This window comes from Pogonomyrmex barbatus, unplaced genomic scaffold (genome assembly GCF_055798465.1).
Source record: "Pogonomyrmex barbatus isolate J1 unplaced genomic scaffold, ASM5579846v1 scaffold9, whole genome shotgun sequence".
Taxonomy (NCBI): domain Eukaryota; kingdom Metazoa; phylum Arthropoda; class Insecta; order Hymenoptera; family Formicidae; genus Pogonomyrmex; species Pogonomyrmex barbatus.
This window is the reverse complement of record NW_028297193.1, coordinates 8,212,281-8,227,295: the sequence shown is the minus strand read 5'-3', so window position 1 is coordinate 8,227,295 and position 15,015 is coordinate 8,212,281. Positions and strand designations below refer to the sequence as shown.

The following is a 15,015-nucleotide window of genomic DNA, read 5'->3' as shown; positions in this document are numbered from 1 at the left end:
GCAACGTCGAAGACGTGTCAAACCGCGGTATCCTTCCGAAAAGACAGCATCGTTTCCAGCCTCGTAAAAAAGCCGTCTAACCACAACATCCTAAAAAACAGAACGCGCGGCATCCTATATAAACAGAACGCGCGCCTTCCCGCGAAAAACAGGACGCGCTAGACCCCGTGGAAGACGCCTAGACACAGGATGCGCGCCTAACCGCAGCATCCTACACAAAAACCTGTTTTTTCTTTTTACATTCCTAATAAAATATTCTCTCGTTATTATTAACACTCCTACGACGATTTCTTCCTCGCGCGACTCCCACTTCTTGTCTTTCATACGTTCCTGATAATGTCACTCTCGGTATCGCAAATTGAAAACTTCCGGCACTAATCCGCCTCTCGTTTCTACGATATGTAAATGAGATAGGAAAGGGAACTCCGCCTCTCGCGGTTAGTTAATCGCTGTAACAACGATGCGTATTAATGGCGATTCACATTTTTTTTATTTTAATCATATCTCATATATATATTCATTGTTTTTATTACTCAACATATACTTATACGTATTCTTCATACACTTATGCATATATTCATATGTGTATACATATTCTTATACATATATATTCATATTAGTATACATATATTTATATTTATATTTTAGTCTTATACATAAACATATATTCGCGCAAATTCGCACGCTCTACTACAATCGATCTCTCTCGCGATAATTCGCACGAGTCTCCCCGTCATAGCGATACATCCCTACTCGCTGTCGCACTCGACGCTTTTCACTTCCCCGCACTCCGGGTACTCTCCCCAGATCGTCGGCAGCCCGATCGATCAACTGTCGCACCAACTCCTTCTTCCGATCCGACGCGAAGTTCAAAAATTGAATTCTCAATTTTGCGTGTTTCCACCAGTTGCATCTCTTCTTCTTGACTGATATTCTTGTCCTGATGTCCTGATACGCGACAACGCGAACGTGACGTTGTACACGTATATTCGAACCAACTCGCAATCGGTCCTGTCACGTCCCAGCGCCGAGGGTACCTCTAGTCATGTTCAGTGTAAATTTTTCAAAAATTTTTATTTATTTATGACTGACTGTGTTAGGAGACAGCATCGTAAAACCTTTCCTATATACATATAATAAAAGGAATATACCGCTTAAAATTATTTAAAAGTTTATACAAAATGGCCGCTCCTTATCACAACCTTATGGCGCTACTATAACCTTAATGTTAATGTTCTTAGTAAATTTTCCCTAGAATCTCACTAACAAAAAACAGAACATACCGAAATCACTTTTCCAGACTGTTCAGTAAAGTAACAAAGAAAATAAAGCTTAATATCGCATCCTTATCTAAGCATTTCAATATTAACAACAAAATCTTAACAAATTAATATAAAATAGTAAATAATGAGTAAAAAACAAATGTAGGAAATATAACCTCGCCCACGTAATGCACGAAAACTATATAACAAAATAATTATCGGTACATTGTAATATTTTTATTAATAATGATATAAATAAACAAAACCATATTATTAACCATTCAATTTCTTTATATCGTCAATTATAACTTCAGAAACTAAAAAACCTTTGTATATCAAACTTTTCACTTTTGTTTCATTTTAATAATAAATATAAAAGTTAATAACAAAATTAATAATAATAGAAAGGATGTGAATAAGGAATAATGACAATATAATAAAATCCATGACAAAACATTTATTCAACAGTTCATCTGATACATATCCTTATTTCAAGGATAAATTTTGTTGATGTCCTTATATGGTTATATTTTCACTGTATAAATACACTCTCCATCGAAAATCCTTTCGAAAATATAAATACAGTTTGTGGCTACAATTCTTAATTCTCAAGATATAAACAAAATTAAGAGTATATGAAAGCACACACACACACACACACACACACACACACACACGCGCGCGCGCGCGCGCACACACGCACACACACACACACACACACGCACACACACACACGCACACGCACAAGCACACGCACAAGCACACGCACAAGCACACGCACAAGCACACGCACAAGCACACGCACAAGCACACGCACAAGCACACGCACACGCACACGCACATGCACACGCACACGCACACGCACACGCACACGCACACGCACACGCACATACATATATACATAATTGCACATTCTTTCGTAAGTAGCAGTTTTCTTTATGAAATTATATAAACAATCCCGATAGAAACATATTTTATCTCAGAAAAGAATTCTACGATTTAAATTTCGTTTAATAAAATTTATAAATAAATGAATTATTAACAAATAATTATTACAAAGAATTTGGACAGCACACAGGGAATCCTGCAATTTACCTCATTATACATACCTACCTAACTCGCATCGTTTACAAGATATTTAAACAATTGTAAACTTGCTTACATACACTTACCTCAAAAACCCAAATCAGTTCAGCAGGCAAATCTCCGTATATAAACCAGTTCAACTTCTAGAAACCTTCATCCTAGACTTATATTTATAATTATTACTTCCTTTTTTTCATTAACACTAATCCTATGGCTATGACAAAAATCTTGAATATTAATATGCATGGAAAACTACCCTAACGATTTAACCAATCACAATCATCAGAGCCATTTTGTACCTGAAAACATTTAATAAATAATATATTACAAATGTAAAAAAAGTTATACTGATATATTTTAGATATACTAATTATACGATGTAATCATTATTATTATAAAAATTGTAAAGTATATCTAAAACGATATTGCGAAAATTAATATTTATTATAAAAGCTTAAATTCGAGCAAATTGTATGTTTGTTAATTATAAGAAAGGAATTATTATAACGAAGTATAACTCTTTTAAAACAAAAATAGGTCGATCGAATAGTCACAAGTGTGACTCATGGTCAGTTTGTAAGCGAAAGTAGGCCAACGTTAAATGTCAAGGCCGCCATAATATTTTAGAACCAGGAGCCAACATTGCTGACTCATAGCAAATGTAAGCCAAGTTGACCAATAGAAAACTATGTCAAGGACAACTTGAAGGTCTTAAACGCGTGAATAATGGCTACAGACTTTATTCAAACCTGTAGAATCATAACATTGGAATTTAGGTCACCTCTACTTCCATGTTATAAAAACCTCAAGCGACAATATCTTTGCACACTTGTACTTGCACTCGCACTTACATTGCCACATCCACTCGCATTCGCACGCGCACTTGCCATTTGCTCAGAAATTAACCACTTGATCGGAGATAGCTAAGCATTTGACTAGCACTGCTTAGCGCTTGAGCAACTCGCCAATTTACAAATAATGTAATTCTTAAATCGCGTGTCGCATTCCATAGATAAATTAGTATATATATATATATATATATATATATATATATATATATACTAATTTATATATATATATATACATATATCATTTATAACAGTTATAACATTATGAATAAATCCCGATTCAAATGCCACAAGTGTGATATTATATTATTCCTTATTCCCAAAATCGAAAACTCTTTCCTGAAAATAAAAATCATTTCGACATTCCTGTTACCTACTTCCTTCACAGTATCTAATCCTGAGGTTTTACTCTCTTAACCGCATGGACAAGAGTCTCACAAATAACGTGTGAGTGTAGCGGTCGAGGATCTATTGATTTCGGCTCCGTCCGATCTACCAGGACCTCCCAGGACGTCACAGTCCCCTTCTCGCTCGGAGATCTCGCTTCGAACTGTCGCCCACCTTTTAACTTCGTTACGTACTGAATGAATCGGTCAGTCTCCTCCTTGTCTCCAGATAGGAACGCGAACAACGCATCTAAACCATTGCCACAACTCTCGTCGTTCCTCCTCCTCGCCGTATCCAGACGTGCAAAATACTTCTCGTACTCGTCGTCGAGGTTCCTCTTCGCTGTATTCAGACGCGCCAGATACTCCCCGTACTCTCGTATCTAACTCGAGGAAGCCTCCTTCGCTATCTCGATCTCCATGAGCGATGCTCATGAGTGCGAACTCTCGACGAAGCGAACCATGCTCTCCCCAGAACAATACGAGTTCAACCTTTCCGACTCCACACGTCGGTGACGATACGTATAGCGTTCCTCGACGAAGCGCCAGATGTTTAGACAGAAACACTATCATCAGCCGCAAATTACACGTCGTCGAATGCATAGACGTCCACATCGCGCGTATCAACTCGAGCGAATCGATCGCGTCGCTCTCGGCTTCCGCCGATACCCCATCTTCTTCCTCTTCTTCGCCTCCTGCTCGAACGTCAGTTGTCTCTCTCGTTCCATCGTTATCGCGCGTTTCCTGTTCTATCACCTCGCGTTCCATCTCTCTCGAGAATCGAGCGGTTCGTCTAAAAGCGATATTATCTCCGTATCCTTCAAATGACTTTCCGGAACTTTAGATTAACTTTCCATCTCGCAAACTAACGATACATCGTCGATACCCTTAATCAAATATATACTCTAAGACAGCGTCGAAGACACGCCAAACCGCGGCATCCTACAAAACGGGACGCGCTAGGCCCTGCGGAAGACGTTTAGACACAGCACGCCTAACCGCGGCATCTTAAAAAAATGGAACGTCCCCGCGGAAGACGCCGAAAAAACCGGGCTCGTGACCACCCCGCGATCGCCAAAGGGGAAATCATCCCGTAGAAAACCATCCTTACCGACCGAGGAGGAAAAACTTACCCCGGCGACCGCCAGAGGGATCCACATTCTCTCCCCCGAATGCGAACCTCCGGAGGATCCTATGACTCTCCCCTCCCCTCCACCCCCCTTTCGCCCCGAGGGGCTTAAGGCCCCCCTTGTTTGCCTACTGGTAAGCATCCTTTAATTCAGTCCTGGGAATATTCTAATGAGCATATCTTTCATATGTTTAAATCTGGTTTCGCATGATGATTAAAAGTTAATGGTTAAAAGTTATGTTGATGGTTTAAAGTTCCGAAAAGGAACTAAGTGTAGAGATGTAATATGAAATTTCAAACACGTCTTGATAAACTTTATGCGTGCGCTGCCGTGATAATGCTCCTGCTTAATCCAATTCTTTAATAAGCCAGCAGAATAGGGACCGAAAGAATAATAAACATCTAACAATACAAAAAAGAACTACACGAGCCAAGCTGACAGGATGACAATTACTAATTTATTCTTTTAGTATAAAATTACAAAGGCCCCGATAAACATAAACAAAATAAACGTTTCGATTCTTACTTTGGTCGTCATCAGTATGTAAACATTGGATTATAATAACCGATTATATATTCACAGTGACTTATTCTAAAAAGATGATACGCCTTACAGTTTTCGAAGGTAAACTGATTATTTCGCATCGCGCAGTTGGTCGCAAATTGTAGTTCTCGTGGAAGAAGTCTCATGTCTGAAAAAAGGCAATTGTACGATCAGGCGTACAAAACATCTCAAATCTATAGGATTAAATAATATGAAAAAAATAATTACGACTTTCCAATTGCAAAATTGATTTGTTACAAACGTAAGAAAAAAAAGTTCGGTCAAACTAGTCAAAACTTTAAAAATTAATGAGAGTACAATGGAGTATAGAAAAAATAGTCAAAAGTTAATAACAGTCAATAATGAAAACGATATTGTCAAATAAAAACGTTAAATAAAAACGATATTATCTATAATGAAAAGATAGGTGAGGTGTTAATGTATGATCAAATTATAAGTTATGAAATTAAATAAATAAATAAGTGAACAAGAAATAAAGAGTATAAGGGTTAATTAATTATAAGTAAAAGAACAAATTTGATTTACAAAATGCAGAAATAAAACTCACTGACGACGAAATAATTACGCATACAATGTAAAAGAATGTTATGTATCGTCGATAATATCTCGTAGAATATATAAAAAAAAGCAATTGAATTTTGAAGAAGTAGTAAGATAAATTCAAGAATTGAAGGAGTAAAACAAAGCTTTCGAAATTTTTATCAAAATTTCACCCGATGCTTATGTAAACAATATATGCAAATAAAACGACATCTGACATTATCCCGCGCAGCCAACGCGATATGAGACGAATACGTATTGAAAGATATCTATTAGATTCGGAAAAAATTAACGGAGACCGACTGGATTTGAACTCGGGATCCCTCGTCTACCAATCCGACACTTAGTCTGCACGACCACGACGGCTCCTCTCTGTTAGTGTTTCCGAATCTCTTTCATGACCGCTTACGGTCGTCTAATTCTTACAGTTCGGCCATTCTGGTATTACATTCGTCCCGAATGTACCGAGTCTTCCTTTATCGGATTTTTATCCGAAACTTGGAGCTTCTGTTCCCGACTTTCGATCACTTTCTTGAACGACCGACACGACTCCTTTGGAGTACTACTCCGCGACTTTTCCGTTCACTCCTGAACGATCAACTTGTCAGGTAACATAGGCTGAATCTTCTCTGAGGTAACATAGGCTGAATCCCACTTCTGAGATTGAAAGATATCTATTAGATTCGGAAAAAATTAACGGAGACCGACTGGATTTGAACTCGGGATCCCTCGTCTACCAATCCGACACTTAGTCTGCACGACCACGACGGCTCCTCTCTGTTAGTGTTTCCGAATCTCTTTCATGACCGCTTACGGTCGTCTAATTCTTACAGTTCGGCCATTCTGGTATTACATTCGTCCCGAATGTACCGAGTCTTCCTTTATCGGATTTTTATCCGAAACTTGGAGCTTCTGTTCCCGACTTTCGATCACTTTCTTGAACGACCGACACGACTCCTTTGGAGTACTACTCCGCGACTTTTCCGTTCACTCCTGAACGATCGACTTGTCAGGTAACATAGGCTGAATCTTCTCTGAGGTAACATAGGCTGAATCCCACTTCTGAGATTGAAAGATATCTATTAGATTCGGAAAAAATTAACGGAGACCGACTGGATTTGAACTCGGGATCCCTCGTCTACCAATCCGACACTTAGTCTGCACGACCACGACGGCTCCTCTCTGTTAGTGTTTATATTCCGAATCTCTTTCATGACCGCTTACGGTCGTCTAATTCTTACAGTATGGAGCAGGTATAGAGGTATTTCTCACTCATTTCCCAAAAATGCGATTTCGGAAAATGACTTTATTATATACCGTTGTATTCAGCATAAAATGCTCTTGAATTCACGTCATAAAAATTTAAAAATTTTTGAAAATTAGAGGGAGGGGGTAGGATGGCTCGAAAATATAACATTTTTTTAAAATTCAAATACGTCATCGTAAAGTACACTTGCAGTTGTAAAACTTTTATTTAGAACTTTTTTTGATATCATTAATGGTTTGGATGATATTTACTCAGGAAAAAAAACCGATTTTTTTTTTAAGGAATGGTTTTACCCCCTTAACGTTCGAGAACGCAAATAAAAAAAAATATGTGTCTTTTATTTTTATCCATATTTTAACATACTCGAAGCTCATTAAAATCGGGGAGGGACACTTCTGATACTTCCCTTGTCAGATCTCCCACTCGCAGTTTGTTCCATCTCTCGAGCGCTCGCTCTCTCGTCTCTCCTATTCGTCTTTCCGTTTCTCGTGATCGACGACCGAAATCTCTCTCTTCTTTTCGATGTGTCGCAGAACATCCACCTCAATTCTTACGTCGTAAAAAAAATATTACGAATCCGTTTGTTCATATCTTCTAGCTGTTTTCGTAACTCGTTTATTAAAGTTTTTAATTCTTCGCTCCTTACGCGAAATGCGTCGTCGATGTAACCCTTGGTCGTCACGTCGGTATCGTCGATCAGCGCCGTATCTTGCGTCTGTTGACATTGTAGTTGTCCAGATTCAAGCGGAGCGCGTTGCGACGCACGTATGCTCGTAGAGACTCGACCGTCGGACGATCGTCGACGCCGCACTGCCTCTCCAGAGACTCCTCGAACTTGTTCACGGACATCACACTCAAGCCTTTCCGGATAACGAATCTATCACGCACGATAGCCTGTTCGTTTCGTTCGTAATCTCGACGATCTTCGTACTTTAGAAACAATCTGGCTGCACGTGCCATAGATTCCTCTAATTCGCCGACTTGACCGTCCTCTCGTTCGTCTCCGATATCAATATCCAAATGCTCATCGAGAGTTCGTGTAGCTCCTCATCTCGGAGATCCTCGTCTCCGCGTCTCGAAACGCGCCATCCACGTTACTCTTCCTCGCGGCGTCGGTGTCGGTTCTGATGCGACTAGACGTCATATCGTTCTATCTCTCGCGTCCTAGTGATCGTCGCTTAGGCCAGGGGTCGGCAAAACGCTGAAATTGAGCACAAGCGCCGCGAGCGCCCGTGAGCGCTCGCCTGTTGTGCACATCTCAGGAGCTAATATTTTTAGTACCTTGGGATAAAGTTCCGCATTTCATACTTATAAAAATAGCGTTGCGTGTATATATGAACGATAGTGTAGTCTTAAACTACTGGTACTTGAATCTTTGTAACATCATAAAATTTTTTTATAACAGTTTAGCTAAACCGTTTAAAGATGAAATATGCAAAAATATATTGTAATATATATATATATATATATATATATATATATATATATATATATAGGACTTAAAATGCATAAATTCTTATGAATTCAATTTATATCTAGTTAATTTTTTTATTAGTCAAATAAAGAAATATGCTCTAGCATGTTTTGATTGTCTTAATAATAATAATAAGCATTCATTATAGGAAAATTTTAATTAAAATGCTTATCTCTATTTTTAAGTATTGTAAGTTGTCAAAATTTATGCTAAATTAAAAATTATATAATTAATACATTTAAATATGTTTAACGAAAATTTAAATATAACAAAGAAAATAAAACAATAATATAACAATAACAATGTATTAAAATATAAACTTACAATACAACCATAAAATTATGAATACATATATCACATTTAACTTAGCGCTTTAAAATTATATTTTTAAATCCAGAAGAATAGTTCTTTTTCTGCGAAGAAAACTTCCAACAATTTCAAAATAAACATCTGCTAATATTAATCTGCTAAACGCTCAAAATAAAAGAAAAACAATAACTAAGCAAGAGTATAATCAAATTGTCTCTTGTCTAGAACAGTCAGACATTTGCAATCTTATAATTTAACGTTAATGGATAATCAAAGGAAAAGAACCTTAAGTTCAAGTTCGGACAGTTCTTCGTGGGAAGAGAAGTGGTTCATAATGAAGCATAATAATCAAACACAATGTTTGATCTGTGGAATTATTATGAAGTCAAAGAAATATAATGTCAGAAGACATTATAACACAAAAACATGGAGCCACTTATGACAAGATAGAAGGATCGGAGCGAATTCAACTTTTGCACGATTTAAAATCAGCTGTTTCCAATAAAGTAATTTTCATAATATACATACTATTATAATATAAAATATGCGTTTTTTACTGTAGTCAGTTTTAATTTAATTATATTTAATTATACTCGGTAAAAAATTTTTCGTATAAGAACATATATGCATATAAACATGTATAAATATATATAAATATATATAAATATATATAAATATATATATATATATATATATATATATGTTTTTACATAAAAAATTTTTTGTTAGGTACATTACATTTAATAAAGATATTATTCTAATAGGAAGAAGAATTGGAATTAAGTAAGCCTGCATTGTATGTCAGTTACAAAATTGCTCATCTTATTGCACGTGAATCACGTCCATTTAGCATTGGTCCATTTGTCAAACAATGTTTAGAAATTGCCGCAGAAACAATATATCCTAATGATATTAATAAATTTAAATCAATTAGTCTCTCTTCTCGAACTATAGTTGCATTGAAAAATTAGCTGAAAATCTCGAGCGACAATTGGTATTAAAAGCAAACAATTTTATTGCTTTTTCATTAGCTCTCGACGAGAGTACTGATATCATTGACACTGCACAATTGGCAATTTTTATTCGTGATGTGAATAGCAACCTCTCTATTACTGAGGAACTTTTAAATATAATACCTCTGAGGTACTACGGTACTACGACTAGAAAAGATATATTGTTTAGCGTTGAAGAAGCAATAGAAAACATAAATCTATCTTGGGATAAATTAACTTCAATTGCTACTGATGGTGCTGCAGCAATGATTGGACACAATATGGGCTTCGTAGGATGTATTTAAAGTCTACACTAACATAATCAAAACATAACATAATCAAAGAAATACATTCGAACCATTGTATCATCCATCAAGAGGCATTATGTGCAAAATCTTTAAAGTATGATAAAGTAATGAAAATTGTAATCAAAGTTGTAAATTTTATTAGAACTACTGGATTGAATCATCGTCAATTTCTCATCGTCAATCGCGAATTTTTATTTTCTTTAGAGTCAGATTATATCAATATCTCCTATTTTTGCGAAACACGATAGCTTAGTCGAGGTAAAACTCTTCAGTGTTTCTTTCATTTACGCGAAGAAATAATTATATTTTTAGAAATGAAAGATAAGTCTGTGCCTGAACTATCACAGCCTTCCTGGATTGCCAATCTCGTCTTTCTTGCGGATTTCACTAATCATTTAAATACATTAAATTACTTTCTACAAGGCAAAGATAAATTAATTATTCATATGTTTGATCAAATTAGATCTTTTAAAATGAAACTTAATTTATGGATCAATCAATTTCAATCTCGACAATTGTTGCATTTTTCAAATTTATTATCTGTTGCCATGCATATTCAAGATAAGCAATATGAAGAATATATAAATTCACTTCAATTATTACATAATAAATTCGATTGTCGGTTTAGGAAAATGTTTTAGAAGAAAACTTACTTATTTTTATGACATCTTTGACTGTTGATATTAATATTGTTCCTGCAGATATACAATTAGAATTAATAGATTTAAAATGTGACACTGCTCTTAAAAATCGTTTTGACAATTAATGACATCGTACAATTTTATTCATATATATCTCAAGAACGTTTTCCTCGACTACATGCTCGTGCTGCAAAAATAATGAATATGTTCGATTCTACATATTCATGTGAACAATTATTTTCTATTATGAAATTAAATAAATTACGCGATTACGCGAACAGTTAACAGATTCACATTTAAATGCAATAATTCGTTTAAGTTGTGCCAAAACGATAACACCTGATATATCGTATAATATCGGAAAACTGAATATGAATAAAATATTAATTAAATGTTATAAGAGTTGCTTATTTAATATTATTGTAAGAATGGTTTATTTAAAATATAGATAGTTATTAATTTATGCTAAATCTGGGTCTGAATTTGTGCAACAATATTTTTTTACTCCTTGAATAGCACGTTCAACGAACAGACGTTCCTGCTATCCCCTTTCCTCACTTTATTGTATCTAGCCGCCTAACGCTAACCCCAGCGCGCTCGACTGTTGCCCGCGGGCATTGAGCGCCCGCGAGCAGTGCTCACTTGCCGACTCCTGGCTTAGGCAAAGCGCATTGTTACGCACGTAATGACACAGGGACTCGATCGATGATTGCGGATGTATCCTGTTGCCTCCAAACGATTCCAATCGTCTTCCGAACTTTCATATAACGGGAATACCGGTTGCATTGAGAACGCGAAGCTCCTCGATTATCGACAGAATTTCATTGTCGTAAGCCAGAATCTCGCGTCGTTGCCCGCTCGACGAGAGACGTTGAGCAATCGAAGACGGTCGACTAGCTCGTTGAGATCGTCCCAGTGAACGTATTCGATTCTGTTGTCATTCACTCGCATACCGGACGGGAGTGTTGATCCTTCTTCTCGTGGCCTTTCCAATACCAACGCCTATTTTGTCTCTATCAAGCAAAAACGGCGCGGTGATGTGGTTTATACTTGAAGCCTTTGTTCCCTAGGCATAAGTGCATTGTGATCACATCGATGGGCGTTCGTAGTTAACAGTATACTCTTGTACGTTTGCTTGTCATTTTCCGTATACACGACGTCGTCGGGAAATCTCTTGAAGATCAACTCGTATAAGCCTAGAATACCTGGATATCGCGTGTCGTCTACGATCACGCTATCGTCGGCGGCCACGTCGATTCGCTTGTCGCCAAGCATCGCGCCGCTCTCGTCGAAGTAAACGATCCGTAAACATGGTCGATCTCGCTTTGTCTATCCCCGCTTAGAAACGCGCTCATACTTGCGACCTAATAGTCCTCATTGCACGTTCGAGATCAATTCCTCGATTTCCTCCGACTCGTTCCGAGCGGGAGGGACTTGTCATCGAGGGCGATCTCTCATCGGGAAACTTCTCTTCATCGGTCTCGACGGCGGCTCGTCGTCGGTCTCGCGTTTCCTCTTAGCGCCGTCGGATGCGATCGGGTCAATCCCTTCGATCGACTCGTCGTCTCACGCGGTGTTTTCAGCGATTCATTTCAACGGCTGAACGATCGGTTTGAGTTATTTCTCCAGCGTGATTTTCTCCTCTATCTCACTGGTCTTTAACGTTCTGTGCTTTTTACATATAGAATTCTGAGTCGCTGTCTTCGCGCCGTTTTTTTTTCGTTGAGCGACGTCCATACTCGTCATAGCGTCGACGTTCATCCTCGTCGTACAACTGATCGCTCTACACTATGCCAAAATCGTGAAATCCTCGTCTGTATTTACCGTTCTTTAACTGTTGTCCTCATCGATAACTACGAAACCGTATTTGCGTTTCTAACACGCGCGACACAAGGCACAAAAATTCTCGTATGAATTATCAGTGTTCATGTGCTCATTATAAACATACTTCAGATTGGTGCCATTTTGCCTAAATAGAATCAAGAGGTTCGCATTGTCGCGTATCAAGTGTTTTGGGATTTTAGTGTATGTCTGACAGAGAGAGAAACAATCGATGTTCGAGTGTCGACCCATAGTAAAATACTCCCTAATCGCATAGTAAAAACTCCCTAACCTGCTTATCGCAGACCACGTCGTTGAACACGAATATCAAATCAGAAAGCGCCTCTTTCGGTGGCATGACATCGCTATTGTTAGAGAATGCGTGATAGCCGATCAACAAGCAAGGAACTCGCCGATCAACAAGCAAGGAACTCGCCGATCGCCACGTCGCCGATTGAGTTCTCTCCGAGAAGGCGCGCGAACATATAACGACCGGAAATTCCACCTTCAGCGAGAAGGCCGCTGCGACTGCCGTATAGTGTGACGTCCTGGTAGATCGGACGGAGCCGAAATCAACAGATCCTCGACCGCTACACTCACATGTTATTTGTGAGATTCTTTTCATGCGGTTAAGAGAGTAAAACCTTAGGATTAGATACTGCTCGAAGGAAATAGATAACAGGAATGTCGAAATGACTTTTATTTTCAGGAAAGAGTTTTCGATTTTGGAAATAAGGAATAATATAATATCACACTTGTGGTATTTGAATCGGGATTTATTCACTATTATAAATGATATATATATATATATATATATATATATATATATATATATAATTTATCTATGGAATGCGACACGCGATTTAAGAATTACATTATTTGTAAATCAGTGAATTGCTCAAGCGCTAAGCAATGCTAGTCAAATGCTTAGCTATATCCGATCAAGTGGTTAATTTCTGAGCAAATGGCAAGTGCGCGTGCGAGTGCGAGTGGATGTGGAAATGTAAGTGCGAGTGCAAGTACAAGTGCGCAAAGGTATCGTCGCTTGAGGTTTTTATATGTTGCCAAAACATGGAAGTAGGGGTGACCTAAATTCCAATGTTATACTGATTCTACAGGTTTAAATAAAGTCTGTAGCCAAATGACCTTGGCATGGTTTGCCTATTGTTAGTCTACTTTCACTATGAGTCAGCTATGATTCACGCGTTTAAGACCTTCTAGTTGTTCTTGACATAGTTTTCTATTAGTCAACTTGGCCTACATTTGTTATGAGTCAGCGATGACTCGTGGTACTAAAATATTATGGCGGCCTTGACATTTAACGTTGGCCTACTTTCGCTTACAAACTGATCATGAGTCACACTTGTGACTAAGTATTATGGCGGCCTTGACATTTAACGATGGCCTACTTTCGCTTACAAACTGACCATGAGTCACACCTGCGACTATTCGGTCGACCCGTTTTCAAAGAGTTATACTTCGTTATAATAATTCCTTTCTTATAATTAACAAACATACAATTTGCTCGAATTTAAGCTTTTATAGTAAATATTAATCTTCGCAATATCGTTCTAGATGTACTTTACAATTTTTATAATAATAATGATTACATCGTATAATTAGTATATCTAAAATATATCAGTATAACTCTTATTACATTTGTACATTATTTATTAAATGTTTTCAGGTACAAATGGCTCTGAAGATTGTGATTGGTTGAATCGTTAGGGTAGTTTTCCATGCATATTAATATTCGCATATTATATATATATAATAAGATTTTTGTCATAGCCATAGGATTAGTGTTAATGAAAAAAAAAGAAGTATTAATTATAAATATAAGTCTAGGATGAAGTTTTCTAGAAGTTGAACTGGTTGGTGGTTTATATACGGAGATTTGCCTGCTGAATTGGGTTTTTGAGGTAAGTGTATGTAAGCAAGTTTATAATTGTTTAAATTTCTTCTAAACGATGCGAGTTAGGTAAGTATGTATAATGAGGTAAATTACAGGATTCCCTGTGTGCTGTCCAAATTCTTCATAATAATTATTTGTTAATATAATAATTTATTTATTTATAAATTTTATTAAACGAAATTATGACTTTTATTCCTTATTCACATCCTTTCTATTGTTATTAATTTTGTTATTAACTTTTATATTTATTATTAAAATGGAACAAAAGTGAAAGGTTTGATATACAAAGGTTTCTTAGTTTCTGAAGTTATATTTGACGATATAAAGAAATTGATTGGTATGATTTTGTTATTTATATAATTATTAATAAAAATATTACAATGTGCCGATAATTGTTTTGTTATAGTTTTCGTGCATTACGTGGGCGAGGTTATATTTCCTACATTTGTTTTTTATTCATTATTTACTATTT

General features: G+C 36.9%; 1 protein-coding gene across 6 annotated transcripts in view; it reads right to left on the bottom strand.

Moving 5' to 3' along the window:
- The window catches only part of MFS9 (major facilitator superfamily transporter 9), a 514,330-nt gene that overhangs the window by 412,402 nt on the left and 86,913 nt on the right, over positions 1 to 15,015 (bottom strand). For 2 of the 6 annotated variants that reach the window (XR_016141319.1, XM_089085049.1), the window contains one exon: positions 10,820 to 10,861. The exons of 3 other annotated variants lie outside the window; for them this stretch is intronic. Coding sequence is in view for 1 of the 3 variants with exons in the window: in XM_089085049.1 (XP_088941175.1) it covers positions 10,820 to 10,861 (42 nt within the window). In the remaining 2 variants the exon portion in view is untranslated. Of the gene's footprint in view, positions 1 to 2,434; positions 3,312 to 10,819; positions 10,862 to 15,015 lie in introns of those variants that run through there. One more of the 6 variants, XR_016141322.1, reaches the window with a different exon arrangement.